General features: G+C 37.0%; 1 protein-coding gene and 2 long non-coding RNA genes across 3 annotated transcripts in view; 2 read left to right on the forward strand and 1 right to left on the reverse strand.

Annotated features, from left to right (window-relative positions):
* LOC148945711 (uncharacterized) overlaps positions 1-27517 on the forward strand; it is a 39302-nt gene that overhangs the window by 6609 nt on the left and 5176 nt on the right. Inside the window, exons 2-3 of the mRNA XM_089098253.1 lie at positions 7775-7947; positions 8094-8743. Coding sequence (XP_088954379.1) covers positions 7775-7947; positions 8094-8743 — 823 coding nt within the window. The remainder of the gene's footprint in view (positions 1-7774; positions 7948-8093; positions 8744-27517) is intronic.
* The window catches only part of LOC148945712 (uncharacterized), a 263265-nt gene continuing 237561 nt past the window's right edge, over positions 1814-27517 (reverse strand). Inside the window, exon 3 of the long non-coding RNA XR_016142645.1 lies at positions 1814-2179. This is a non-coding gene — a long non-coding RNA (uncharacterized LOC148945712). The remainder of the gene's footprint in view (positions 2180-27517) is intronic.
* Positions 21672-27397, forward strand: LOC148945713 (uncharacterized). Its single transcript, XR_016142534.1, has 3 exons — positions 21672-22114; positions 24864-25115; positions 27012-27397. It is a non-coding gene; the product is annotated as an uncharacterized LOC148945713 (long non-coding RNA).

Consider the following 27517-nt stretch of genomic DNA (forward strand, 5'->3'; position numbering starts at 1 on the left):
AGAAATGAATTGTTTTAGCGCGGGAATCAGGTTTCTTATTAATTTGAAATGCATTAGCGCAGAGATGCCAAAAACAAAAGGAACACGCTGAATTACGTTTAGGGATTATTTGGGCGAAACTGTTTTAGACAGGTTATGGGATTATTTCGGCGAAACAGTTAGAAAAGAATTTGAGGGTCAAACTCTGTGGTCGTTATAATACACAAGTTCCATTTGAACAGTGTTGTGAGGTCCTCTACCCCAACCCCAAAGGGTTCCAGTCCCCCTACCCCAACCCCGAAGGAAGTCCCCAGGCCCTCAAAGGTCCACCGGGCTCCCAAAGGGCCACCTGGCCCTCAAGGGTCCCCCAGACCTCCCGGGCACAAAAGGGCCCCTCCCCCCCCCCTTTGGCCGCCAAAGGGCCCCTCCTCCCCTTTGGCCCCCAAAGGGCCCCCTCCTCCCCCTTTGGCCCCCAAAGGGCCCCTCTCCCTCCATCTCCTCCCCCTCCCCCTCCCCATCCTCTCCCCTCCTCCTCCTCCCCTCCCCTCCTCCCTCCCTCCCCCTCCTCCCCCTCCCCTCCCCCTCCCCCATTTTTTTTATATTTTTGTGCATTGAGACAAAGAACGACCCCCTCCCCACGCCCCCCCCCTAAAAGGGCCCCCGGCACCCAAAGGCCTGATTTTTCAAAGTTCATTTTTGAATTTCTTTCGTTGAAATGCAAGGGTTTGTATATTTCAGTAGTGTTTCGTTGTTGTTTACCTTGTCACAGTTACATTCTCTTGATTTGTCAAAGTTCATTTTTAATTTCATTCATTGAAATGCAATAGATGGATTATTTCAGTAGTATTTGGGCGTGATTTCCAATGTCACACTTACATTTTCGTGATTTTTCAATGTTCATTTTGAATCTCTTTCGTTGAAATGCAAGAGTTGGAATATTTGATTAGTGTTTGTTTTTGTTTTTCCTTTTATCATTTCGATTTTATTGTTTTTTAATAGTTCTTTTTGATTTTATTTCGCTGAAATGCATGAGTTGGAATATTTCAGTAGTGTTTGGTTGTGGTTTACCTTGTCACAGTTACATTTTCTTGATTTTTCAAAGTTCATTTTGAATTTCTTTCGTTGAAATGCAAGAGTTGAAATATTTCAGTAGGGTTTGGTTGTGGTTTATCTTGTCACAGTTACATTTTTTTGATTTTTCAAAGTTCATTTTGAATTTCTTTCGTTGAAATGCAAGAGTTGAAATATTTCAGTAGTGTTTGGTTGTGGTTTACCTTGTCACAGTTACATTTTCTTGATTTTTCAAAGTTCATTTTCCCCTCTCCCCCCACGCCCATAATTTCCCAAAACAAACATTCAAACAAAGTTTTGACACATCAATTTATTACAACATTGTTGAAAGGTCCAGTAATTAGGAGTTTGGGGATGTCACTCCCCCCCCCCCTTCCCCCGAGGCCTCAGGGCGACAGCTTTAAGTTCTACAATTTTTTCATTGTTTACATTTAGTATATGTTATTGAGAAAAGGTATATACTCAACCAAAATTGTAATTAAGTATCAGTACTAAGTACTCGAAGTAAATTGTACTTAAATACGGAAGTACATGACTGAAGGCTTTTTTTGCATGGTAAAGAATGTGGTTAGGTCGTCAGGTGAGTAAACTGACATTAGTTGTTCCATCATTTCCAATGCCGTAGATAATTTCACTTCTTCCAATGAAGAAGTGAAAAGGAACTCCATTCTAGTAGCACCAGGGCCGTATCTAAGGGGAAGGTTACCCATTTTGAACCCCCCCCCCCGAAATTCTTCGTCGACTTGCAAATCCGTCTAAAAAATGCCCTAATCTTACATCTTACCTGAGGCTGTTAGAAAAGGTTCATGGGAAGGTATTTTTTTGGTACCCCACCCCGAAAAAAAATCTTCAGTAAAGCCCCTCCCGAACGAGAATCCTGGATACGACCTTGAGCACCACCCACAACTACTCAGCGTGAGCCATATTAGAACTTATATAGCAAAAAAAAAACACATAAAATTGGCTTCTCATTGATAATAATAATATAAACTGTCTAAAAATTATACCAGTATTGACTTTCATAGCGGCTTATTGGGTGAACACGACGGGTGACGCAACAAGCATGGCATATCCAATTTTGTCCAATTTTTAGCGACCAATATCCGATACTGTCTCACAACTTTATTTCCTAAAACAATGAAAAAAAACTTAAGCGTAAAGAGCGAGGCGTTGAGGAGGGGCCATCCCCTTTCATACACAGAATAATTTCTGTTCGTTTTAAGTTTTAATGTCGTTCCTTACTGTCAGTTAAAAAAACTTGTTTTTATTTATTTAATCTTAAACTGGAGTCGAAGATCGACGCGGACAATAGTAGGTCTCAGATATCCTTATATTATATATTTAATGTATGTCAAAAATGAGAAGTTGTATCTTAAACTTTCATTGAAAATGTGCCAGAGCGTTAAACATTGGTGTTTATTGCATCTGAATGGTCTGATTACATTTGAAAAAAAAATAGTTAACAATAATCTCTGATGGTTTTGATTTTTCAGCATAAAATGTTGTATCTCAACTAAAATCCTTAATAGAACGATAAACTTAATTTTATTTGGAATCTTTTTCTGGCTTTTGGAACTCGTTTATAATTTTTTAAATATGACACATTTTCTTTTATTTCTGGCGCAAAGCTCGGGCTATCTGTATCGTTTTTTAACTATGCACAATAGAAATAATTTGCCTTAATAATATGCCAGTGGAAAAGCCTGTTGTTTTATCATCTGCTTAAAAAAAAACTTGATTTCACTTTTGGTAAAACTGCCACCAAAGTAACTGAATGATTTATTAGGTGTTCAAGCCGCGAGGTTGATTTTAGAATCAAATAAAAATGGTGCCTTTCAGTAAATATTGCCTTTTAATAGTTGCCTTCCCAAGGCCAGAACAAAATTTGCAGTTTACTGAAAAATATATACATGTTTTTACTTTTATAACTTTAATAAATCAAACAATATTAACATTTTGATTACTAAATATCAGTATATGTATATTAAACTGACAATGCACATTCATTTGTATTTTTTTCAGTAAAGTGCGAATTATGTTCTGGCCTTGGGAAGGCATATTGGTTTTGAGCCCTACTCATGTTAGTTTCTGCTGGTTTTGAGTTTAATTTGGTTATTTATTGTAATTTCTGTTCGTTTTGGGTTTCATTTATTTATCGATGCTGATTTGTGGTTGTTTCACGCTTGGTAGATTATTTGATTTTATTTTGCTTATTTTTGGTTTAATGGAGTTCTTTACTTTTTTTGGAAAAACCTATTTTATGGAAAAAGTTTTTTTGAATTAATTTCTCGTCGTTTTATATTGACAGTCTTTTCAGGGAAAAAGAAAATAATACTTTAAATCTTTTCATTTTTTTTAAGGCTTTATAGTTTGGCCTGCTGTTTGTATGCTGGAGGAAAATTTTCAGCAATTTTCAGCAATTACAACATAAACTTTTAAAATTTTGTTAAATTTTCAATATTAACAACATAAACCCTTTTAAAAGTCTGGACACAAAAAGTAGTGTTTAATTTAGTTTCATACCTCCTCTAGTTGACCTGAAATAGAAAACCTGATGCCATTTGCAAAAAAATCTGTTCACTTTCTTTGATAGCTTAGATACACTTACGTTATTTTGATTTAGTTAAATTTTAAGAGCAGAAGTAGCCCCTAAAGTTTGAACATAATACCCTCAGTCGTTCTTGGGATACTGCTGAGATGCGTTATTGGGAATTAGCATTAACACAGCGCATTTTGATTTAATCTTAAGGCAACATTTAGTTTTTATACATAATGGGCAATTGGGTGGGTGGGCGTGGGAGGGTTATTATTTGCCCTCCAATCACTTTCGACTATTAAAAAGGGCATTAGCCCTTTCTATTTTCAATCGAATGAGCCCTTTTTGAAGTTCCTACGACAACTCCTTCGATACGAAGTGCCCTGGTCTAAAAAAATAATAATAATACATTGCACCCATATCGATCTTTACAATAAAAATATCAAGCCTTTCAATCCCTTTCGACTATCAAAAAGGGCACTAGCCCTTTCAATTTCCAATTGTTTGAGCCCTTTTGAAGTTTCTACGACAACACTTTCAAGAAAACCTTATATGCCCCTTGGGTATAAAAAGGGCTTATAAGGTGGGCGTGAGAGAGGGGTTATTTGCCCTTCAATCACTTCCGACCATTAAAAAGGGCTCTAGCCCTTTAATTTCCAATTGATTGAGCCTTTTTTGAAGTTTCTACGACAACGCTTTCTATTAAAACCTTATATGCCCCCAGGGCATAACTTACAACTCTTGCCCTGAGGGCTTGGAGGGGGTTGTCATCCTCAAAGACATAATTTCCGGACCTTTCAACTACGTTGATCAAAATGTTTATCTCAAAATTTTGATTGGATATGTTTGGGGAAATGGTGGGCGTGAAAGGGGGTTTACTTTCCCTCCAATCACTTTCAAAAATTAAAAAGGGCACTAGCCCTTTGAATTCCCAATCGAATTGTTCCTTTTTGAAGTTTCTACTACAACTTTTTCTATAAAAAAAACAACCTTATATGCCCCCAGGGCGTAATTTGCAACCCTTGCCCTGAGGGCTGTGGGGGGAGTGTCATCTTCAAAAACATAATTTCCGGACTTTTTAACTATTTTGAACAAACTATCTGTCTCAAAATTTTGATTGGATGTGTTTGGGGAAATGGTGGATGTGAGAGGGGTGTTAGTTCTAAAAAGGGGACAAGCCCTTCTAATTTCCAATCGAATGAACCCTTTTTGAAGTTTCTGCAACATCACTATCTTACAAAAAAAAACTTATATGCCCCAGGGCATAACTTACAACCTTGCCCTGAGGGCTCTGAGGGGGTTATCATCCTCAAAGACATAATTTCTAAAACCTTTAACTACGTTGAACAAAATGGATGTCTAAAAATATTGATTGGGTGTGTTTGGGGAAAGGGTCGGCGTGAGAGGGGTTTCGTTGCTCTCCAATCACTTTCGACTGTTAAAAAGGGCGCTAGCCCTTCGAATTTCCAATCAATGATCCCTATTTGAAGTTTCTATGGCAATGCTTTCAATAAAAAGGTTATATGCCCCCAGGGCATATCTTACAACCCTTACCCTCAGGGCTGTGTGGGGAGTTTCATCCTCAAGGATCTAATTTCGAGACGTTTCAACTACATTGAACAAAATGGCTGTCTCAGAATTTTGATTGTATGTGCTTGGATAAATGGTGGGCGTGGAAGGGGTGTTAGTTGCCTTCCAATCACTTTCGACTATTAAAAAGGCCACTAGCTCTTTGAATTTTCATTCGAATGAGCCCTTTTTGAGGTTTGTATGACAAAGCTTTCTATAAAAACCTTATATGCCCCCAGGGCATAGCTTACAACCCATGCCCTGGGGACTGTGGGGGATTGTCCTCCTCAAAAATATAATTTCTATCTGGAAATCAACTACGCTGAACAAAATAGCTATCTCAAAATTTAGATTGGATGTGTTTGGGGAAATGATGGGGGTGAAAGGAGTGTTAGTTGCCTTCCAATCACTTTCGACTATTAAAAAGGATATTAGCCATTCCAATCAAATGAGTCCTTTTCGAGGTTTCTGCGACAACTCCTTCGATACGAAGTGTCCTGGTCTAAGACCAACAACCAAAAAATAAATAAATAATACATAGTGCCCACATCGTTCTCTACTTAGGCAGCGCTACTGCGCTGCCTATGATTTCTTTAAGCCTTTTTGGCTTTATGCAGCCTTTTGATTTGAAAGACAGAGATGAAGATTGTTTGTATTTAGGTTTACAATAATATTGGTATATTTTATTAGGAATATTTTATAGTTGTTATGTTATAGGTGGATAGGGTTCTGTGAGACTTGATTCTTTGTTGCAACTAGAACTTTTTGTTGCCTAAAACTCTAGGCAGGCATGCTTTTCCAAAAACTAACCTGACAAGTATGTGTCCAATAAGAGAGTCATGCATACTCCTGCCATTTATCCGTGCCCCAGCCATTTAAAAAGTTGCCTCTCAATTACTTGGACTATCTGTCTTGGCTTTTCTCTGTCTACAATTAGCCATGTCTTGATGCAACCTATGCAACCTATTGCAAAATACTTGATAACTTCAATTCACAATCAGTAGTATGTGTCCAATAAGAGAGTCATGCATACTCCTGCCATTTACCCTGCCCCAGCCATTTAAACATTTGCCTCTCAATTAGTACATCGTACTCGAGTACGAGGTCGAGGCCGACGGCCTCGACCGAGTCCGTCGATTTTGAATTGAAGTTATCAAGTATTTTGGAATAGGTTACATAGGTTGTATCAAGACATGGCTAATTGTAGACAGAGAATTGTAGACCGAGTCTGTTGATTTTGAATTGAAGTTATCAAGAATTTTGCAATAGGTTGCATAGGTTGCATCAAGACATGGCTAATTGTAGACAGAGAAAGCGAGGTCGAGGCCGAAGGCCTCGACCGAGTCCGTTGATTTTGAATTGAAGTTATCAAGTATTTTGCAATAGGTTGCATCAAGACATGGCTAATTGTAGACAGAGAAAAGCCGAGACAGATAGTCCAAGTAATTGAGAGGCAAATGTTTAAATGGCTGGGGCATGGGTAAATGGCAGGAGTATGCATGACTCTCTTATTGGACACATACTTGTCAGGTTAGTTTTTGTAAAAGGATGCCTGCCTAGAGTTTTAGGCATGCTGATCAAGAATTCAAAAATTGACATAAGACCGTTAGATTGCCTGTAATGAGAGGCAAACAAGGCACGCCCGCCTATGGTCTAAAGAAGGTATGTGAATTAAAGTTATCAAGTATTTTGCACTAGGTTGCATAGATTACATCAAGGCATGGATAATTGTAAACTGAGAAAAGCCAAGACAGATAGTCCAAGTAATTGAGAGGCACCCGTTTAAATGGCTGGGACACGGATAAATGGTCTTATTGACATAAGACTGTTAGATTACCTGTAATGAGAGGCAAACAAGGCACGCCCGCCTATGGTCTTAAGAAGGTTGACCAAGAATTTAAAATTGACATAGGACCATAAATTTGCTTGAAATAACAGGCATTGTTATCAGCTTTTTGATCGCCGGAAACGTCTTTATTTCTCACAATAAATATTTATTTCGCACATTTGTGATGGCACCAAGAGAGCTCACACCTTGCCTACTATATGCTACCTAAAATGTCTACCTTCCAGATATTGGGAAAAAATACTAAGACATTTGGAAAGTGTAGAATAAACGTTTCTCTGGAGGATTTGACAAAACTGAGCATGATCATAAATCAGCGACTTGCTCTCAATATACATCTTTAAATATTTTTACCATTCTTGAAAAATTCTTCGGATGTAGTGTCAAGTTATATAAAATGTTTTATTGTAATACAAAACATAAAAATTACAGAGATGAATACAATTCAACTATCTGAAGAAACTACAGTATATAAAGTATATTACCATTATTATTTTGGTACAACAATGTTTTTTTTAAGACAAATCAACACTCCAGTAAATTTGCTTACATTCAACATTAAGGATTACTGAAAAAAGAATTCAAAGTGTAATAAAAATAATGCCTCAAATTGTTTTTTTTTAATTTAAGTACCGAAATAAGAGTCTACTAATTTTATAAGAAAAACTTTGTAAGGTTAAAAACGTTAAAAGCTGAGTTCTGTACCAAATAAAAAGAGGGCTAAAAATATAAGACTTGGTGATTCATTTTGAGTGAATTTTATATTATTTTAGTTCTCCCTGTTACAACGTCTTCTGCTAACGATGTCAGCAAACAAAGATGTGGATTACCTAACATAGCAGGTTTGAAAGAAATATGTCTAAAAAAAGAAGAACATTTGAATTGTCAAAATGAGATGCCAAGTCACATTTATGAATTAGCTGAAAATGACGCGGCAAAACAGAAGGTATCCCATACTGGAAAAAAACTTTTCGACTGTGATATATGTAATAAACGATTTACTACAAGTTTTAATTTATCTCGTCATCAGAAAACTCATACGGGGGAAAACCTTTCGAATGTGATATCTGTAAGAAACGTGTTGCTACAAAGAGAAGTTTGTCTGATCATAAAAAAACTCACACTATAGAAAAACCTTTTGAATGTAACATATGTGAGAAAACATTCCATTTAAAAGGCAACCTATTTGTTCACCAAAGAACTCATACAGGAGAAAAACCTTTTCAATGTAATGTATGTGAGATAACCTTCTCCCGAAAAACCTACTTATTTTTTCATCAAAGAACTCATACGGTAGAAAAACTTTTCATGTGCAACATATGTAAGAAACGTTTTACTTCAAGTACCAGTTTGTCTCGTCATAAAAGAACTCATACTGGAGAAAAACCTTTTGGATGCGAAATATGTAAGAAATGTTTCACTTCAAGTCCGGGTTTATCGTATCACCAAACAACTCATACTGGAGAAATTCCTTTCGAATGCGATATATGTAAGAAACGTTTTACTGCAAGTGCCAGTTTGTCTCGTCATCAAAGAACTCATACCGGAGAAAAACATTTTCTATGTTATGTATGTGAGAAAACATTCTACCAAAAAGCGGATCTACTCATTCATCAAAGAACTCATACTGGAGAAAAACCTTTCAAATGTAGAATATGTAAGAAGCGTTATGTTTCAAGTTCTGGATTATCTAAGCATATAAGAAGTCATACGGAGGGAAAAGCCTTTGTACATGTCAGTGTGTAAGTGCTATATGTTTATTAAAATAGTCATGTTAAAATTATCAAAGAATTTGTGCTAGAGAAAAATGTGGCTGGTTAACCTACGATATCCTTTGACACTTAAAAACTGAACCAGAACTTTCAATTTCCAATCAAATGAGCCCTCTCTGAAGTTTATATGAGCATTCCTTCCATAAAAACCATATATGCCCCCAGGCCATAACCTATAACTCTTGCCCTGAAAGCCTTGGGGGGGGGGGAGTGTCATGCTCAAACATATAATTTCCAGAACTTTCAACTACGTTGAACAAAATGGCTATCTCAAAATTTTGATTTGATTTGATTGGGGAAGTGGTGGGCGTGGAAGGGCTATTAGTTACCTTCCAATAAATTTTGACTATTAAAAAGGGCACTAGCTATTTAAATTTCCAGTTGAATTAGTCCTTTTTGAAGTTTCTATGACAACGCTTTTTATAAAGACCTTATATGCCCCAGGGCATAACTTACAACCCTTGCCCTGAGGGCTGTGGGGGAATTGTCATCCTCAACAACGAAATTTCCGGAATTTTCAACGACGTTGAACAAAATGGCTATCTCAAAATTTTGATTGGATGTGTTTGGGGAAAAGGTGGGCGTGAGAGGGGGGTTTGTTCCCTCAAATCTCTTTCGACTATTAAAAAGCACACTAGCCCTTTGAATTTCCAATTGAATGAGCCCTTTTTGAAGTTTCTACGACAAAGCTTTCTATAAAAAAGCTTATATGCCCCCAGTGCATAACTTACAACCCTTGCCCTGAGGGCTGGAGGGAGTTTCCTCCTCAAAAACATAATTTCTATCTGGAAATCAATTATGTCAAACAAAATAGCTATCTCAAAATTTTGATTGGATGTGTTTGGGGAAATGGTCGGCGTAGAAGGGGTGTTCGGTGCCTTCCAATCTCTTTTGACCCTTAAAAAGGGCACTAAAACTCTCGATTTCCAATCGAATGAATCCCCTTTGAAGATTTTACGACGAACCCTTCCATATGAAGTGCCTCTGAAAAAAAGTAAATAAATCAGAGGCAACGCTATAGCGCTGCCTATAGTAAGGGCCATACGGCTCCAATGTTTTATAATTTATTAATTAAGAAAACTTTTTCAGCAAAATAAGTTTTTCAAATAAAATTAAAGAACTCCATTAAACCAAAAATCAGTAATAATAAAATCAAATAATCTACCAAGCGTGAAACTACCATCAATCAGCATCGATACATAAATGAAACCCAAAACGATCAGAAATTAACATAAATAACCGAGTCAAACTCAAAACGAGCAGAAATTAACACGAGTTGGGCTCAAAACCCCTATGCCTCCCAAGGCCAGAACATAATTTGCACTTTACTGAAAAAATATAAATGTTTTTACTTTTATAACTTTAATAAATCAAATAATATTAACATTTTGATTACTAAATATCAGCATATGTATATTAAACTGACGATGTACATTCATTTGTGTTTTTTTTTCAGTAAAGTGCAAATCATGCTCTGGCCTTGGGAAGGCACAGGGGTTCTGAGCTCAACTCATGATAATGAGTTTGTCAAGGGGGTTTGTCATCCTTAAATGCATAATTTCCAGAACTTTCAACTATGTTGAACAAAATGGCTATCTCTAAACTTTGATTGAATGTGTTTGGGGAAATTGAGAATTGAGAGGGGGGTTAGTTACTCTTCACTAACTTTAGACTATTAAAAAGGGCACTAGCGATTTCAATTTGCAATCAAATGGGCCCTTTTTGAAACTTCTACAAAAACTGTATAAACCTTATATGCCCCAAGGGCATAACTTAAAACCCTTGCACTGAGGGCTCTGAGGGGGTTATCATCCTAAAAGACCTAATTTCCAGAGCTTTCAGCTACGTTGCATAACCTGGATATCTCAAAATTTTGATTGCATGTGTTTGGGGTCGTGGTGCGCGTGAGAGGAGGGTTAGTTGCCCTTCAATCACGTTCGACTATTAAAAAGGGCACTAGCTCTTTCAATTTCCAATTGAGTGAGCCCTTTTTGAAGTTTCTACAACATCGCTTTCTAGAAAAACCTTAAATGCCCCCGGAGCATAACTTACAACCCTTGCCCTAAGGGATGTGGGGGGGGGGAAGGTTGTCATCCTTAAAGACCTAATTTCCAAAATGTTCAACTACGTTGAATAAAATGGCTATCTAAAAATTTTGATTGGATGTGTTTGGGGAAAAGGTGGGCGTGAGAGGGGGGTTAGTTGCTGTCAAATCACTTTCGAGTATTATAAAGGGTACTAGCCCTTTGAATTTGCAATCGAATGAGCCCTTTTTCAAGTTTCCACGATAAATATTTCAATAAAAACCTTATATGCCCCCAGGGCATAATTATAACCCTTGCCCTGAAGACCGTGGGGGTAGTGTCCTGCTCAAAGATATAATTTCCAGAACTTTCAACTGCGTTGAACAAAATGGCTATCTCAAAATTTGTATTGGATGTGTTTGGGGAAATGGTGGGCATGGAAGGGATGTCAGTTGCCTTTCAATCACTTTCAACTATTAAAACGTGCACTAGTCATTTCAATTTCCAATCGAATGAGCCCTTTTCGAAGTTTCTACGACAACGCTTCCTATAAAAATCTTATATGCCCCAGGGCATAACTTAATACCCTTGGCCTGAGGGCTGTGGGGTTGTCATCCTAAAAAACCAAATTTCCAGAACTTTCAACAACGTCGAACAAAATGGATATTTAAAAGTTTTGAATGGACGTGTTTGGGGAAAAGGTGGGCGTGAGAGGGGGGTTAGTTGCCCTCCAATCACTTTTGACTATTAAAAAGGGCACTAGCCCTTTGAATTTCCAATTGAATGAACCTTTTTTGAAGTTTCTACGATAACGCTTTCTATAAAAACCTTATATGCCCCCAGGGCCTAACTTACAACCCTTGCCCTGAGGGCTGTGGGGGAATGTCCTCCTCAAAATATAATTTATATTTGGAAATCAACTATGCTGAACGAAATGGCTATCTCAAAATTTTGATCGGATGTGTTTGGGGAAATGGTGGGCGTGGAAGGGGTGTCAGTTGCCTTCCAATTACTTTCGGCTATTAGAAAGGGCATAAGCCACTCCAATTTCCAATGGAATGAGCCCTTTCCGTAGTTTCTACGACAACTCCTTCGATACGCAGTGCCCTGGTCTAAGACCAAAAATCAAAATTTTGAGACAGCCATTTTTTCTACGTAGTTGATTTCAAGATACAAATTATGTTTTTGAAGAGGACATTCCCCCCACAGCCCTCAGGACACAGGTTGTAAATTATGCCGTGGGGGCATCTAAGGTTTTTATAGAAAGCTTTGTCGTTGAAACTTCAAAAAAGACTCATTCAATTGGGAATTCAAAGGGCTAGTGCCCTTTTTAATGAACGAAAGTGATTGGAGGGCAACTAACCCCCTCTCACGCCCACCTTTTCCCCAAACACATTCAATTAAAATTTTGAGGTAGCCATTGTGTTGACCGTAGATGGAAATTCTGGAAATGAGGTCTATGAGGATAACAACCAACAGCCCTCAGGGCAAGGGTTTTATGTTATGGCCTGGGGGCCTATAAGGTTTTTATAGACAGCGTTGTCGTAGAAACTTCAGAAAGGGCTCATTCGATTGGAAATTTAAATGGTTAGTTCCCTTTTTAATAGTCGAAAGGTATTGGAAGGCAACTGACACTCCTTCCACGCCCACCATTTCCCTAAACAAATCCGATCAAAATTTTGATATAGCCGTTTTGTTCAACGTAGTTGAAAGTTCTGGAAATTATATCTTTGAGCAGGACACTCCCCACACAGTCTTCAGGGCAAGGGTTATAAGTTATGCCCTGGAGGCATATATCGGTTCATTGGAAGGATTGCTCGTATAAACTTCAGAGAGGGCTCATTTCATTGGAAATTGAAAGTTCTAGTCCTCTTTTGAAGCACCAAAAGATATCGGAGGGTAACCAGCTACCACCCTCAAACCCTTTTTTCCCAAATGCATCTTATAAAACTGTTTAGATAGGTATTGTGTTAGAAAAAGTTCAAAGATCATATAACAAAAATTCCAGTGTCGACAGGCCCCAGGGCCCAGAGGCGTTGTAAGTTATGCCCTTGGGGCACATATGGTTCTTCTAAAAGGGATGCTCGGGTAAACTTTAGAGAGGGCTCATTTGACTTAAAATTGAAAGTTCTAGTTCACTTTTATAGAGTCAAAAGAGATTGAAGGGCAATTAGCCCCCTCCCCCCAACTCCACACCCTTATTTCCCAAAACCCGTCAAATAAATATTTTGAGATAGCCATTTTGTAAAAAATAGTTCAAACATCAGATAATAGAACTTCGAGGATGATACAAACCCCCAGAGCCTGGGTTCAAGTGTTTTAAGTTATGCCCCGGGATATATGTAGTTTTTATGTAAGGAGAGGTCATAAAAACTTCAGAAGTGGCTCATTTGATTGGATGTTGAAAGTTCTTGCTTCCTTTTTATGAGCCAAAAGGGATCGAGGGGCAACTAGCCGCGATCCCTCAAAGACCTTAGTAGGGTAAGAGGTACCATTTTGCCCACTTTATGTTCCATCCTGTTTTATTTGCGGCCTTTACGTTCCTTCCGATTTTTCTGATAGTCCTATTCTACAGGTCATTACACCTTTCAAAGAGACGGGTTTTCTATTGTGACATCGATTTTTTGGAAGTCAAACTCATGGATACATGTTTATTTTTTTTTTTAAACTGGCATTTTTTCAATGAAGTCCATAGCACTTTGCAGAAACCCGTGAATGTAGGACTGAAAGTCCAATTACTAATCAACTTAGTGTGACTGCCATTTTTTGATCTGGTTAAGTGGGTATAATCTGGTTTGTTATTGCGAGAGGATTACTCAATTTACATCTTAGTGTTAACTGAGCAATGACTAAAGGAACATTTGAAGGTGGAGAAAAAAAGGGGTAATAAGCGATTGGCTAATTTTAACAAGAAATGACCGAAAATTGTTTTGGAGGAGATGGAATGAATGTGTATTGTATAAGACACAAGTGATGATTTGCACAGTGTTGTCAATTTCAAATAGTTTAGAAATGAAAAATTAACAAGAAATGGCTGAAAAGTGTTTTGAGGGAGTTGAGTTGCACGAGGGTTGACTTGCACGAGAGTTCAGTTACATACGGATTCAGTTACACGGGGATTAGTTAAATGGGATCGAGTAGCACGGAGGTTCAGTTGTACGGGGTTTCGGTTATACAGGGGTTCAGTTACATGGGGTCGGTGGTCGTTATAATACACAAGTTCCATTTGAACAGTGTTGTGAGGTCCCCTACCACACCCCCAAAGGACTCCGACCCCCCCCCCCATCCCAACCCCTGTATTAGCGAAGTTACTCTGTGGTCGTTATAATACACAAGCTTTAGTTTGCGAGATTTGCGAATTTTTTGCGAAAAGATACATGCGTAAAGGTATTGCGATGGTTAAGAATGCCTCATGGGTAATTAAAGAATGGGGTGCTTGCATCAACAATACAAAGAATAAGCTCAGATACTTAATTGATTTGACGCTTACAAGAGAGATTGCTATGAAGTTGAACTTTTTAGTCTTCGCGATTTTTTGTATTAACCAGGAGCTTTGTAAACGCTTAATACCCACAAGCATATGCGGGTCAAATTTCATCTTAAAGTGCCAATGTATCTGATAGAATAATTTAAGACTTATGATCAATTTCATAAAACCTATAATTTTCACCTTTTTCTTCATTAAGTATCAATTACTTCAAGAAATTAATTCCACATTTTTGTAGATAGGAGCTTGAAACTTCCGAAGTAGGGATATTGGTTTTTAGAGTTTGGGTTACTATTGAGTCGTGTCGCTCAACGTCACCTATGAAAAGATTCTTTTAAAAGAAACACTTCAAATCGAAAAAAGAAACCATAAGCAAATAATCTTAACAAAGTTTAATCTCTTCCAAAAGAAACTTAAAAAGTAAACAAAGTCAACCCATTTCTCACTGGCAAATTCCTACGACATTTTTGAGTATATAAAAAATATAATTTCCCATTCATGTTAAACTTTGATTGAACAAATATTAGACAAATCTACTTCACTTATACAAGTAGAATTATCTGGCAAGATTTCTGTTTCAAGAGGTTTATCCGATATTGGAATGCAGTTTTTAGAATGTGCCATTGAAGATGTATCGCTTGTGGAACTTATTTTTAGTCTCAGGTTCTTTACAGGGCTTCTGTCTTCTTCATTACCATCTATCTTTCCTTTTTCAACCGACCACTTCGTTTCCGTAGCCTCAGAGTTTCTAAGTTTTCTTTTCAGCTTTTGCTGTGTTGTCCGGGTTTTCTTTTCTACTTTTCCTATAAGTGCTTCATCTTTCATTTCAAGTGGAATTTTCTTCTTTGGTTCGCTTATTTCGCACTTGGAATGAAAGTCCAATTCGTCATAACGAGGATGTAAAGATCCTGATGCCTGCAGAGCACAGGACTTTAACTCACTTTCTGTTAATTTGTTTATCACTACTCTAGAGGACTTCAATTGTCTCCGAATTCTAGGTATTTCAGCGAGGCTAATGAAACATCTTTCTGTCATTTTTTATTTCCTGAAATGGAAACAGAGATCATTGTAATTAAACAAATATAAAAGATTTTTCAACTAAAGTAAGGAGCAAGTTTAAAACTCATAACAGATTGAAGCTACTTTGTATACAAGGGGGGGACCCCCAATTTTCTTTAAAAAATTTGGAAAAAAGCCAACTTCACAATAAAGAGTAAGGAGTTAAGGATGAGACAGTCTTTCGATCTTTTACATAATTAAATAAATAAATAAATAAAAAAAAAACTTGCGAATATTTTCATTCTAACTTAACTTGCAGGAAATAATCGAAGCAAACTCAAAACGAGCAAACCCCCTATGTCTTCCCAATTTTATTTTCTTTCATATGAATACTTTTCATTTTAAACTTAAAATATGCTAAATTCTTGATTTTCATTCTAATTTAACTTGTAGGAAATAATCGAGTCAAACTCAAAACGAGCAGAAATTAAAATAAGTTGTGTGCAAAATCCCCTTTTCAATTGCGTATTTTCTTTAAAAATTTGGAAAAAAACAATTAGCTGGCATGCCAAATGGACACTTTTAGTGGCTTTTGGACACTTTTTTACTTTGAAGGACACAGGACACTCTTGAGTCAAAAAAGGCAACTTTTTGAAAAAAGGACACTTTTTGGACATTTTCCAAAATCAAAACCAAATGGCTTTATTTTCTTCTTTTTTTGACTGCTTTTAATTTGTAATTTACTTTTAGGCTCTGGTAACGGCTTACACACACACACACACACACACACACACACACACACACACACACACACACACACACACACACACACACACACACACACACACACACACACACACACACACACACACACACACACACACACACACACACACACACACACACACACACACACACACACACACACACACACACACACACACACACACACACACACACACACACACACACACACACACACACACACACACACACACACACACACACACACACACACACACACACACACACACACACACACACACACACACACACACACACACACACACACACACACACACACACACACACACACACACACACACACACACACACACACACACACACACACACACACACACACACACACACACACACACACACACACACACACACACACACACACACACACACACACACACACACACACACACACACACACACACACACACACACACACACACACACACACACACACACACACACACACACACACACACACACACACACACACACACACACACACACACACACACACACACACACACACACACACACACACACACACACACACACACACACACACACACACACACACACACACACACACACACACACACACACACACACACACACACACACACACACACACACACACACACACACACACACACACACACACACACACACACACACACACACACACACACACACACACACACACACACACACACACACACACACACACACACACACACACACACACACACACACACACACACACACACACACACACACACACACACACACACACACACACACACACACACACACACACACACACACACACACACACACACACACACACACACACACACACACACACACACACACACACACACACACACACACACACACACACACACACACACACACACACACACACACACACACACACACACACACACACACACACACACACACACACACACACACACACACACACACACACACACACACACACACACACACACACACACACACACACACACACACACACACACACACACACACACACACACACACACACACACACACACACACACACACACACACACACACACACACACCACATGCCACACACCACACACCACACACCACACACCACACACACACACCACACACACACACACACACACACACACAAACACACACACACACAAAAACATACACACACAAACATACACAAAAAAACACTAAAACACAAACACAAACAAAAAAAAAAAAAAACACAAAAAAAAACATAAAAACACAAACACAAACAATCGCCCACCACACACCACACACCACACACCACACACCACACACCACACACCACACACCACACACCACACACCACACACCCAACACAACACCACTCACACAACACACAACACACAACACAACTAACAACAAAAACAACAAAAAACACACAAACCAACAAAAACCAAATCCAACACAACACAAACCCACACACACACACACACACACCACAAACACAAACAAACACACACACACACACACACATGACTAACATAGTTATTAGATATTTCAACTATGCTGAACAAAATGGCTTTCTAAAAATTTGGATTGTGTAACGTTGGGTAAATTGAACATTGAATGGAGCATAGTTACCCTTTCAGTTTTTTTTTTTTTTTTTTTTTTTGTTTTTTTTTTTTTTTTGGTCACTTAAACAGAGCACTAGAACTTTTAATTGTCATTCAAATGAGCCCTAGAGTAGGATGTCCGCTACTATCCTAAGCTTCAGCTGAAGCTAGATTCAAACATTGAACCTAAAAGATTTATATTACCATAGTTACGAAGTGTTTATAGAATTGGTGGTCTTTAAAAAGACCGTTGGTTAGTCATGAGTATGATGACTATTGTAATAATTCATCATTCTTTGTCGTCCACTTAGTATGATTCCAATCTAAATTAGGGACTTGCTTCTTCTTCTTCTTTGAATATCTGACACACATATTCCGAGAAGGAATATGTATTGGTACCCATTTACTAAAAAATCAAACTTCGTCCTCGGGGTTATGTATCTTACCCGGAAATTTCTCACAACCAAAATCTTCTAGGTTGAATAATGGTATATCTGACTTGCATTTCTCAATTAAAAGTTTGTCGGAGGGTACATTCCCTTTTGCATACAGTGCAGTTACGCCAAAAAAATATAATGAAAACTGATTCTCCATCATTAGACTATTGTATGAAGCTTCTACATCGTGGTCCAAATGCATTTACACAATTTTGTTGGAATATTTCAGTAGTGTTTGGTTATGGTTTACCTTGTCACAGTTACATTTTCTTGATTTTTCAAAGTTCATTTTGAATTTCTTTCATTGAAATGCAAGAGTTGGAATATTTCAGTAGTGTTTGGTGGTGGTTTACCTTGTCACAGTTACATTTTCTTGATTTTTCAAAGTTCATTTTGAATTTCTTTCGTTGAAATGCAAGAGTTGGAATATTTCAGTAGTGTTTGGTTGTGGTTTACCTTGTCACAGTTACATTTTCTTGATTTTTCAAAGTTCATTTTGAATTTCTTTCGTTGAAATGCAAGAGTTGGAATATTTCAGTAGTGTTTGCTTGTGGTTTACCTTGTCACAGTTACATTTTCTTGATTTTTCAAAGTTCATTTTGAATCATTCAAGAAACGTGATTAAACACGTTTTTAAACTACATGCTATTTGCATGCCTTTTCTTGGCACCTTTCCAAACGAGCGGGGATTCCCCGCTGGTTCCTACCCATTGCAAAAAAGTGAGCAGTACGAAAACTCCACGTTTTCAACCAGACTGGTTTTTTAGACAACACACCCACAGAGATGACACACACACATAGAGACGAGACACGCACAGACACGACACACAAACAGAGTCATAGTGAGAGAGATATCCAAAAAGTTGGGTTGATCTAGGTTCACTTAGAGTGGCGCGCCACTTTTGCCACACACACACACACAATTGCCACTATGATAAGTGTAATCAGTGGGAGAATACATATCCTGGTATGATTGGAAAGAATCCTAAGCGTGATTTTAGTTTATTGCTGAGAGATTGGTATTATCGTGGTTTCAGATTTTTCTGGGAGGAGGAAACAGTTCAGCGATTCAACTGTTGGAGCAACAAAAGAATTTGGTTTCTACGTCATCGTTGTAAAGACAATGGCTACTATGTCTATAAGCCCAGTGATTTTTACTTGGCTGTGACGGATTGTGATTCGCTACTTGAGGATACTGTTTGTGACATTGCTTCAAATAAGCGAATTGAAACATGTGAATTCTACAAAATGAATGAGAATAGTATCATTGACTATACAAAGAGATATGATAAGAGTGAAGTTACACTCTATTGTAGAAAATGCGACCCTGATATTGCAGCACATCAGGATCAGTATGCTGTGAATTCAGATAATCTACCTACATTAGTTGTTATCGACAAATACCTATACTTAGTAGAAGAGGAAATCTAAAGAGTAGAAAAAGTCGTTTTTATCATGTATATACATTTTTCCTTTTTTAACAAACTGTTTTACACACATTTTAGGAAATGTTATTTTAAGGGCACTAATATCATTATGAAGCCCGCTTCTAAGTATATTTTACACTAGAAAGTCGTTCAATCCAGGAAAGTCAAAGTAGATGTCGAGAAACTGCTTGTAGATATAGCCACGACATCTGAACATGAAACAGAGTAGTGCATGAAAGCCAAATGTCTTAGTTGTTAAATCCTGTACTCTCCTTTGATTTTGAATAATAGTTTTCCCACTGCTTTCAATAAAGTTGCTGATGTGTGGGGTGTAGAATTTATATGATAGGCCAAGAGGATCAAAAAATTCAATATTCGTCGCTGTTTGAAAGATGCATAGCCAATGGCCTGTCTTCAAAGTCGATGGACTGCTACTAACAATGATAAGGGCATTGTTAACACTTGGAATTTTTTCAATGAAGTCCGATGGTAAGCAATAGGACTTGTACTGGGACATGTATGGATCCATACTAAATACGTTGATTATTTGGTTTGTGTTCATGGCGCTAGGTCTCGTAGGACACTGCCGTGGGGTGTGATTTCCCAATAGGCTTCAAATTGACTCAATGATATTAGCGTTATACTCTCAGTCAAAGCATTGGGAAATGTGCACTCTAAACGTGTATTCCCTGTTCGCACTATGCTCATATCCTGGGTCCCCGACAAGTCCAAAACAATTACACCATGATTTTTTGAAAACATTGAATCGGTTATTCCATTTTCAAATAGTTGGGAGTCATGATCTAGGGATTGCATCGTCAACTCATACAGAGTTCTATAGGATTTTTGTCAAATGATAGAGTGTACAGTGAATACCATTCACTTTGCACGCAAGGCTAGATAGACCGAAAAAATTAAAATCATGGGGGGATTCAGTCCAGGATCCTACGGTACTGCCACTCTTCACAAAGGCCAAAGCGATTTTTGATGGGATTTGGTATAGCTACAGATGAATCGGTATAGCTACGAGAGCCGGTGGCAATGTGACGTTGATTGGTGATTGTATTGGGGACAAGAAGTTTAATGTTGTTGCCATTGGCTCTTAGCTTTTCCACTGCCAATGCAACAGAGCTCATAACCTGTTGTTTTCGGACGTGGAGAATTGCCGATGTGATAATGACATTTGCATCGGGTGCTGCAGGAAGTGTTTTTCTCAAAATGAAATTCGATGGGGCTAGTTGCAACTTTATGTCAATCTTGACATTGGGGGGGTAACCATTGGGATATATTGAATAGCTCATGATCTAATTTTCCAACCAGATGATACTCCTGGGTCACTGCAGTAGTCAACTCACCGTCAGTATCAACATCTGATCGATATTCATAGCCCGATGATTGTCCTCTCAACTCCTTGCATGCTTTTCGTGTCATCATCATAAATTGTATGTAGCTTGCATAGTTGGATAAATTATTGCTAGTGATAAACAATGTTTCATTACTAATTACATTAATTTGTTTGAAATGATCGTGTATAATACAGTTTTCGTAGAATAGACCTTTGGCAGAATTTTGAGTTGTATCATATGACTTTTTCTGCATCGCTCAACATTTAAATCAATAAATGTTGATGACAAATCAATGAAATAGTCTTCATTGGAAAATATTTGAAAGTGTATATTTTCCGAGAGGGGTTGCTAGTAGTATGTTCATAGTAGCCATACTTGACACTAACATCAACATTTTCGGCATTGAACAGATTCAATGAGGAACTGATTGATGAATGTGATTCCTTGTGAGGGAGATAAGTCATCTTAAGAGAAGAAATCCTTCTTTTATGTTACAACCTTTTTCTTTTTCTTCTTCTTATTGTTATTCGTCTTTTTATTCCTCAGAGTCCTTGTTGATGTCCTTCACTTCCTGCCTGGGTAGAAACTGATGAATGAATGACGTGCAAGCATCCTTTTTAAGACCTCCCCATTTTTCTGAAATTTTAATTCCTCACCAACGACTCTTGCTGAAGATCTAATATTTTCCTTAAAGTACCAAGGACACCAAAATGAAAACATATTTAGCCCTCTTAATCTATTTTAGGTCTATTCATACCTGAAAATCCGGGTTTCCTACGAGTTTTTGTTTAACTGCTATAAGCATTTTTAGTTTAAATAAATTCGCAAAACAGTGTTATCAATAATGAAACAATGATAAATTGCACAAATGAAAAATATTAGCGTAAACTGTTTGCTATGAATCCGACAGTGTTTTTCATTTGTGAAAATTCAAATTTACAAAATCTGTTGATTTTTATCTATATTAGTGAAAATACATTTTGTGAAAAAATATGACTTCAAGTTCAGAAAGTGACTATTCTGATGTGTCAGAAAATATTTTTGGTGATGACCAAGCGCTAGATGGTATGCAAGATACCATTTCAGGATATTTGTTCCAGCCTCTTGTGACACCTAATGTAGCTTCTCTTGCTGTCCAAGACCATAGCGTAATTCCCGAGGAACCGAGAAGTTCATTTGAAGATTCATCATCATGGTAAGCAATAAAATAAAAAAAATGCTTCATTTTATGTAGATTAGCCTATGCCTAGCCTATAGAAATGTAGGTAACCAAGGCCTATTTCACAATTAGATTCATTAGCTTACAAAGGAAAGGCTATAGTTTTAGAACATCTTTATGGTAGTTTTGTGCTTTCACCCTTTATAAAGAAACACTATAAGATTCTTTAGACTAGACCATTTCAAAAGAGATAAATTTTCTGATTAGCCTAACATCATATTAAGATAGGTAAAGTTCTACAAAATCATACTATTGAGTTAGGAATAAAGTGAATACACCATTTGATGCCTTTTTTTATGCTGATTACAAATATAATAATTATTTCTATTGGAAATGAATTTCAGCCCCCCCCCCCTTTATATACCTAACCTAACCCTGAATTGGCATATAGAGGGGGGGGCTGAAATTCATTTCCGATATAAATGATAAATATATACATAATCTGCCTAAAAAAAAGGCATCGAATGTTGTATTCACTTTAGTCATAACTCAATAATATGATTGGGTAGAACTTTACCTTAAGATGGTCTGGCCTAAAAAATAGACACACATATAGTCAGAATTGGATTGTGAATCCATATATAGCTAAATTTATCAAGAACCCCCTCCCTCCTTCCATAATGATGAAAAATATCCCCTGAATTATAAATCAACACCATATTTTTGGTACATAGCCTAGACTGCAGTTTTCAACAAAATTTAGCTTTTCAGAACAACTCAATAATGAGAATTTTTCATGCCCCTTTGTAATTAAATAATCACTTGACAGGAAATATTAATTTTTTTAGCCCTGAAGGGCCTAGAAGGCTCAGAACAGCCCATAAAAACCTAGTAACCGTATGCTCAAAAATTTGCTTCTTTAAATAACTGGCTAGGGAGAAAAATAGGTCATTTGTAGCTGACTAATGATTGAAGCTGACTTAGGCTATATATTTCCATATTAGGGGGGAGTAAAGTATAGGCTCATGGGATCAACTTCAGAGTCTATTAACTAAAATAATTTATTTATTATGAAGTAACTAAGTAAGAGTATTTTATTCAGGCTCCTCACTGAACAAAATATAACCCAGTTGTGCTGATTATTTGTATCTAGTAATTATGTCAGTGATTCCAATTCTCAAAATGTAAAAAGGGCAAAAATAACCAGTTAGCCATGATAAAATGAAAAGTAGCAAAATAGAAATAAGAAGGTATTTTTCAAAGTCTAACTGAGGCAACTGCTCCCCCTCCCCCTTACCAAATTGGCGCCCCAAAATTATATGGCCTAATGCTGAATTAGAATAAAAAGTGTACATTGGCAAGTACAAACAATACAATAATATATTGTATATGATTCATAATACACATATAGTGTATATATATATTACATAATAACAATGACAGATAATGATCTAATAGTATTGCTTTATTTTATCAACATTTGTCATTCATAGAAGCCATGACTCTCTAATTTTGTTCTTAATATAATTCCTGTTTTTGTTCCATTAAATTTTTTTGGTACTGTTCTAATATCTGGGCAATGTGCAAGAATGCAACTTGAGAAAAGCAAAGATCAGATAACAATACCCAGTAATTTCCTATCTTATGCTCTATAAACAAGGGGGTTCTCACTCCAGGAACTATTTTTAAGCTTTAGTTTTTTGGGGGTTTAGAAGGAAAAAAGGTACCTAGGTTTGTTTAGGTTATGTATTTATTATATGCTATGCTCTACCACCACCCCCCCTAATATGCAAATGTATAGCCAAAATTTGTTTCTACACTATTATATTTTTATCCTATTTTGTTTTATTTCACTAGCATTAACCAAACTTCACTTCTTGCATGTTCCCCAGATATTAGAACAGTACCTTTTTTTCTTGTGTTGCTCTAGTATAACAGTGTGACATCCTTTTCACTAGTAAATACCCATAATTTTTAGAAGGCCTATAGGATATATATTCTGAAAATCCAATCCATTATTATTATGGTTGATGGTTTGCCTGTGAGTCCAGGCAATTTGATGTTCATATGTTAATCTTAAAACTCAGCTGCCCTTGCCTGAGACTATAGGCAGGCAGACCTTATGTCACTTGTTCACCTGAAATCCAGCCAACTTGTTGGGTCAACCAATTTTGAATGAATTTTGTGTTAGTGTAATTGTCTGAGCTTATAAACTGGGTTGCCTGTCTAAGACTTTAGGCAGCTGGACCCTATGCCACTTGTTTGCACAAAAGTCCAGGCAACTTTTTAGTCAACCAATTTTCAATTAATTCTGTTTCAGTGTAACTGTCTGAGCTTATAAAATTGGTCCTAACCTAACATAATTTAACCCACCGGACAGGTGGGCCTATTTAGGCTTGGGTATCTTGTTTGCCTGCATTAACTTGTTGGTCAACCAGTTTTTAATTAATTTTGTGTTAATGTAACTTTCTTGGCTTATAAATTGGGTTGTCTGACTGAGGACTGCAAGTCCAGGTGACTTAGTGGTCATGTCAATCCTAAAACTTGGTCAAATTGACTTAGACTCTAGGTGGACAGACCTACTTGGAAAGTCTTCTTGAATTACAATAGAGATGACTAAGATTTTTGGGTTTGCTCATAACAGACAATGTCTACTGAACTTGCTGATGAAGAAGTATCCTAAGCCTAATTTTCCTGGCCACATAAATTCTCAGGTAGGTTAACTAAGTTTTAGGATTGAAATATGACCACCAAGTTGCCTGAACTACAATTGGTTCTCTTGTAGATGTTCATGTCTCCAATGCAAAGTCTGGCTAGTAAATACAGAAAATGTCTGCTGCCAAGAACAACAAAGAGTAAAAGGCTTTCTAGAGAGCTACAAGGATCCAGAGGCACCATCAACCACACCTTGCATCCCTCTGTGCATCACACATCACCCTGTTTTTTGCCTAAATTGCTTAGAGCCATGGGTTCTTAGGACTGCATATTGGCAGTACAAGACCCAGTATAATGCTTCACTTACATACAATGAAAACCAGTAAGTAAATAAGTTTTATTCAAGCAAAGTTAGTAACCCCCATTATGCAAGCGTAGTTGGTTATTGTACTTAGTAACCCAAGAGAAACTAAGGTATTGTTTCTAAGTGACAGAATATCACCTGTTATTTACAGCTGAGCACAAACTATCTCCAAGAGTCTTTTGTCTGTTTTTACAACTTTTTTCTATTTTCTATTTCTAGATCTCCAGGTAGAGAATTTTTCTTATGGGCTAGAATGTATTCTATATAAAATCCCCCCCTTCCATTGCACCTGTAAGATTTTGAGATTGCCCTATTTTTAGGACTAGAAATTCAGTGTGATTGTTGCTCTAACCTGGCTCTGGGTAAACCTATCCCTCTAAACATTCTTTCTGAATGTTTTAAATTATATTTGTAAATCTTGCTACCCAGAGTTCTTAAAGGAACAATCAGTCAACTGGTAGCATGTTAAACTGAGGCAGTAGTTCAAATTGGTACTCAATATTCTGTGACAACTAAATTTTATTAGTAAATTTAATAAAAGATGAGAAACATTGTAATTCTAATTATGTAAACCTTCCAATGGCTCTCTTCAGATTTGAATAGTCTTATATTGTGTGTGTGTCTGTCAGTCTTCTATTGTCCACATGTCGTTCACCAAAAAAAGGGATTTTCTTAGGTTTAGGGCTACTGAAATTCTATCTGAAAAAATTACACTTGGGTAATTAGTCAAGGCTTGGGTCTATTGTGTTAGAGTCTTTAGATCTAAATTATCAAATTAGGTAAACCCTGCTAATTTGGTTAAAAATGGAAGCATCAAATTTACAAGTTTTATTTGATTAGTTAAGGTACTTCAAGAAGGTAAATCAAAGGGGTTTGAAAGTGGGCAAAACTCGGAATAACCATATCAATTGGCTACAAATTTCTCAGTAACCCAAAGCAAGGTATTTTACAATTATTTCTTGTAGAAGGATCAGTGTCCCCTGAATCTCAGGCAAATCTTGAACTTGATTAGGAAAAGTTCCGGGATTGAATTTCCCTCAACTGGAAAGATCTTAAATTTTCTGTCTGCCCAATAGTTCTCCTTTTTTCTTAGTTTCTCTGTATAACACCAAGACCACCATTTGTATTTACAGCTGGGAAAGGACAAGTAAAATATAGGGTTCTCCTCTTGGATACAGACTTCTGTATAACGTTAGAAGGATCCAAGTAGGGGGTACACAAAACTGTAGTCCAGGGAATTCCAATTTCTGGGTGTGATATATATTATAAACACTAATCTTAAGTTCCAAGAGACACTAGGTTAGACTAGGGGACGCAAAAAATCTCTTATAGCTCTTAATCCTTTTTTTAGGTTTTTTTTTTTCACCTAAACCTTAGGCTATTCAAAGCTTATTCCACAAATTCTATGTTTTTGGGAAGGTCATTGGAGTTATTAAATTTAATTACTCTTAGATTATTTTATTATTTAATAAATTTTATCCTTTATTTAGACAGACCCAGCCTTACTAAAATGAGATATACAGATAAAACTATGAGACCAACCACCAAATAGGATAAATTCTAACAAAATCATGAGTTATTTACAAGGGTGATCTCAGCCGTTTTCGATCCTCTAATCACTTTTAATTAGATCATGTATCTCTTAATTAATCAGAAAGGATCCAAGGGTTACCTCGAACCATCTGTAAGGCTCAAACCTTTGAAAAATCAACTGGAAAGTTGGGATTCCAGCAAAGGGGATTATTACTTTTACTGAAATTGAGTTACTAAATTTACACAAAACTAAGGCCTCCTTTACAACTTGAAAAAGTCAGGAACACATGGAGTAATTGCTACTAGTAAATAAACCCCTGCTATCAATGGATTTTTAGATTTGTGAAAGAGTAGTTGTATTTCCTTTTTCTCTTTTTTTAGACGGATGAGGTACATTGCCTACAGGCAATTTGTCAGGACTGTATATACTTATCTTGGAGAAAGGATCAGAATTCCCCTTCCATCCTGTGTTTACATGAAGATTAGAGAGAAATTCCCTGAGTCAAGTGACCTCAATACTGGGTTCCTTGATGCATAGAAGTTGTTTTTTATAAATGTTTCTTTAATTGATTTCTTTGTATTTATAAGTATTTAATTAGTTGATGAGTGTTTTTTATGCATAGAAGTCGTTTTGTAAGTGCCTCTTTACTTAATACAATTGATGTAACAAAAAAATCTTTCATGCATTTTAAAGTTAATCACTAGAATATTTTTTCATATTTTTCAGAAAAGGAGTTAAACTCCTCTAATACAGGTTGTTAACTTGATGGAAATTTTATATTTTATAGGGCTTGGACTTCTTCTGAAACTATATTGATCAAGGTTGATTAAAACAACAGAAAATATTGAAATTAGGGCAAAATATATATATATATATATATATATAT

This window comes from Artemia sp. Qi Xiang Cuo, chromosome 12 (assembly GCF_049724085.1).
Source record: "Artemia sp. Qi Xiang Cuo chromosome 12, ASM4972408v1, whole genome shotgun sequence".
NCBI classification, from domain to species: domain Eukaryota; kingdom Metazoa; phylum Arthropoda; class Branchiopoda; order Anostraca; family Artemiidae; genus Artemia; species Artemia sp. Qi Xiang Cuo.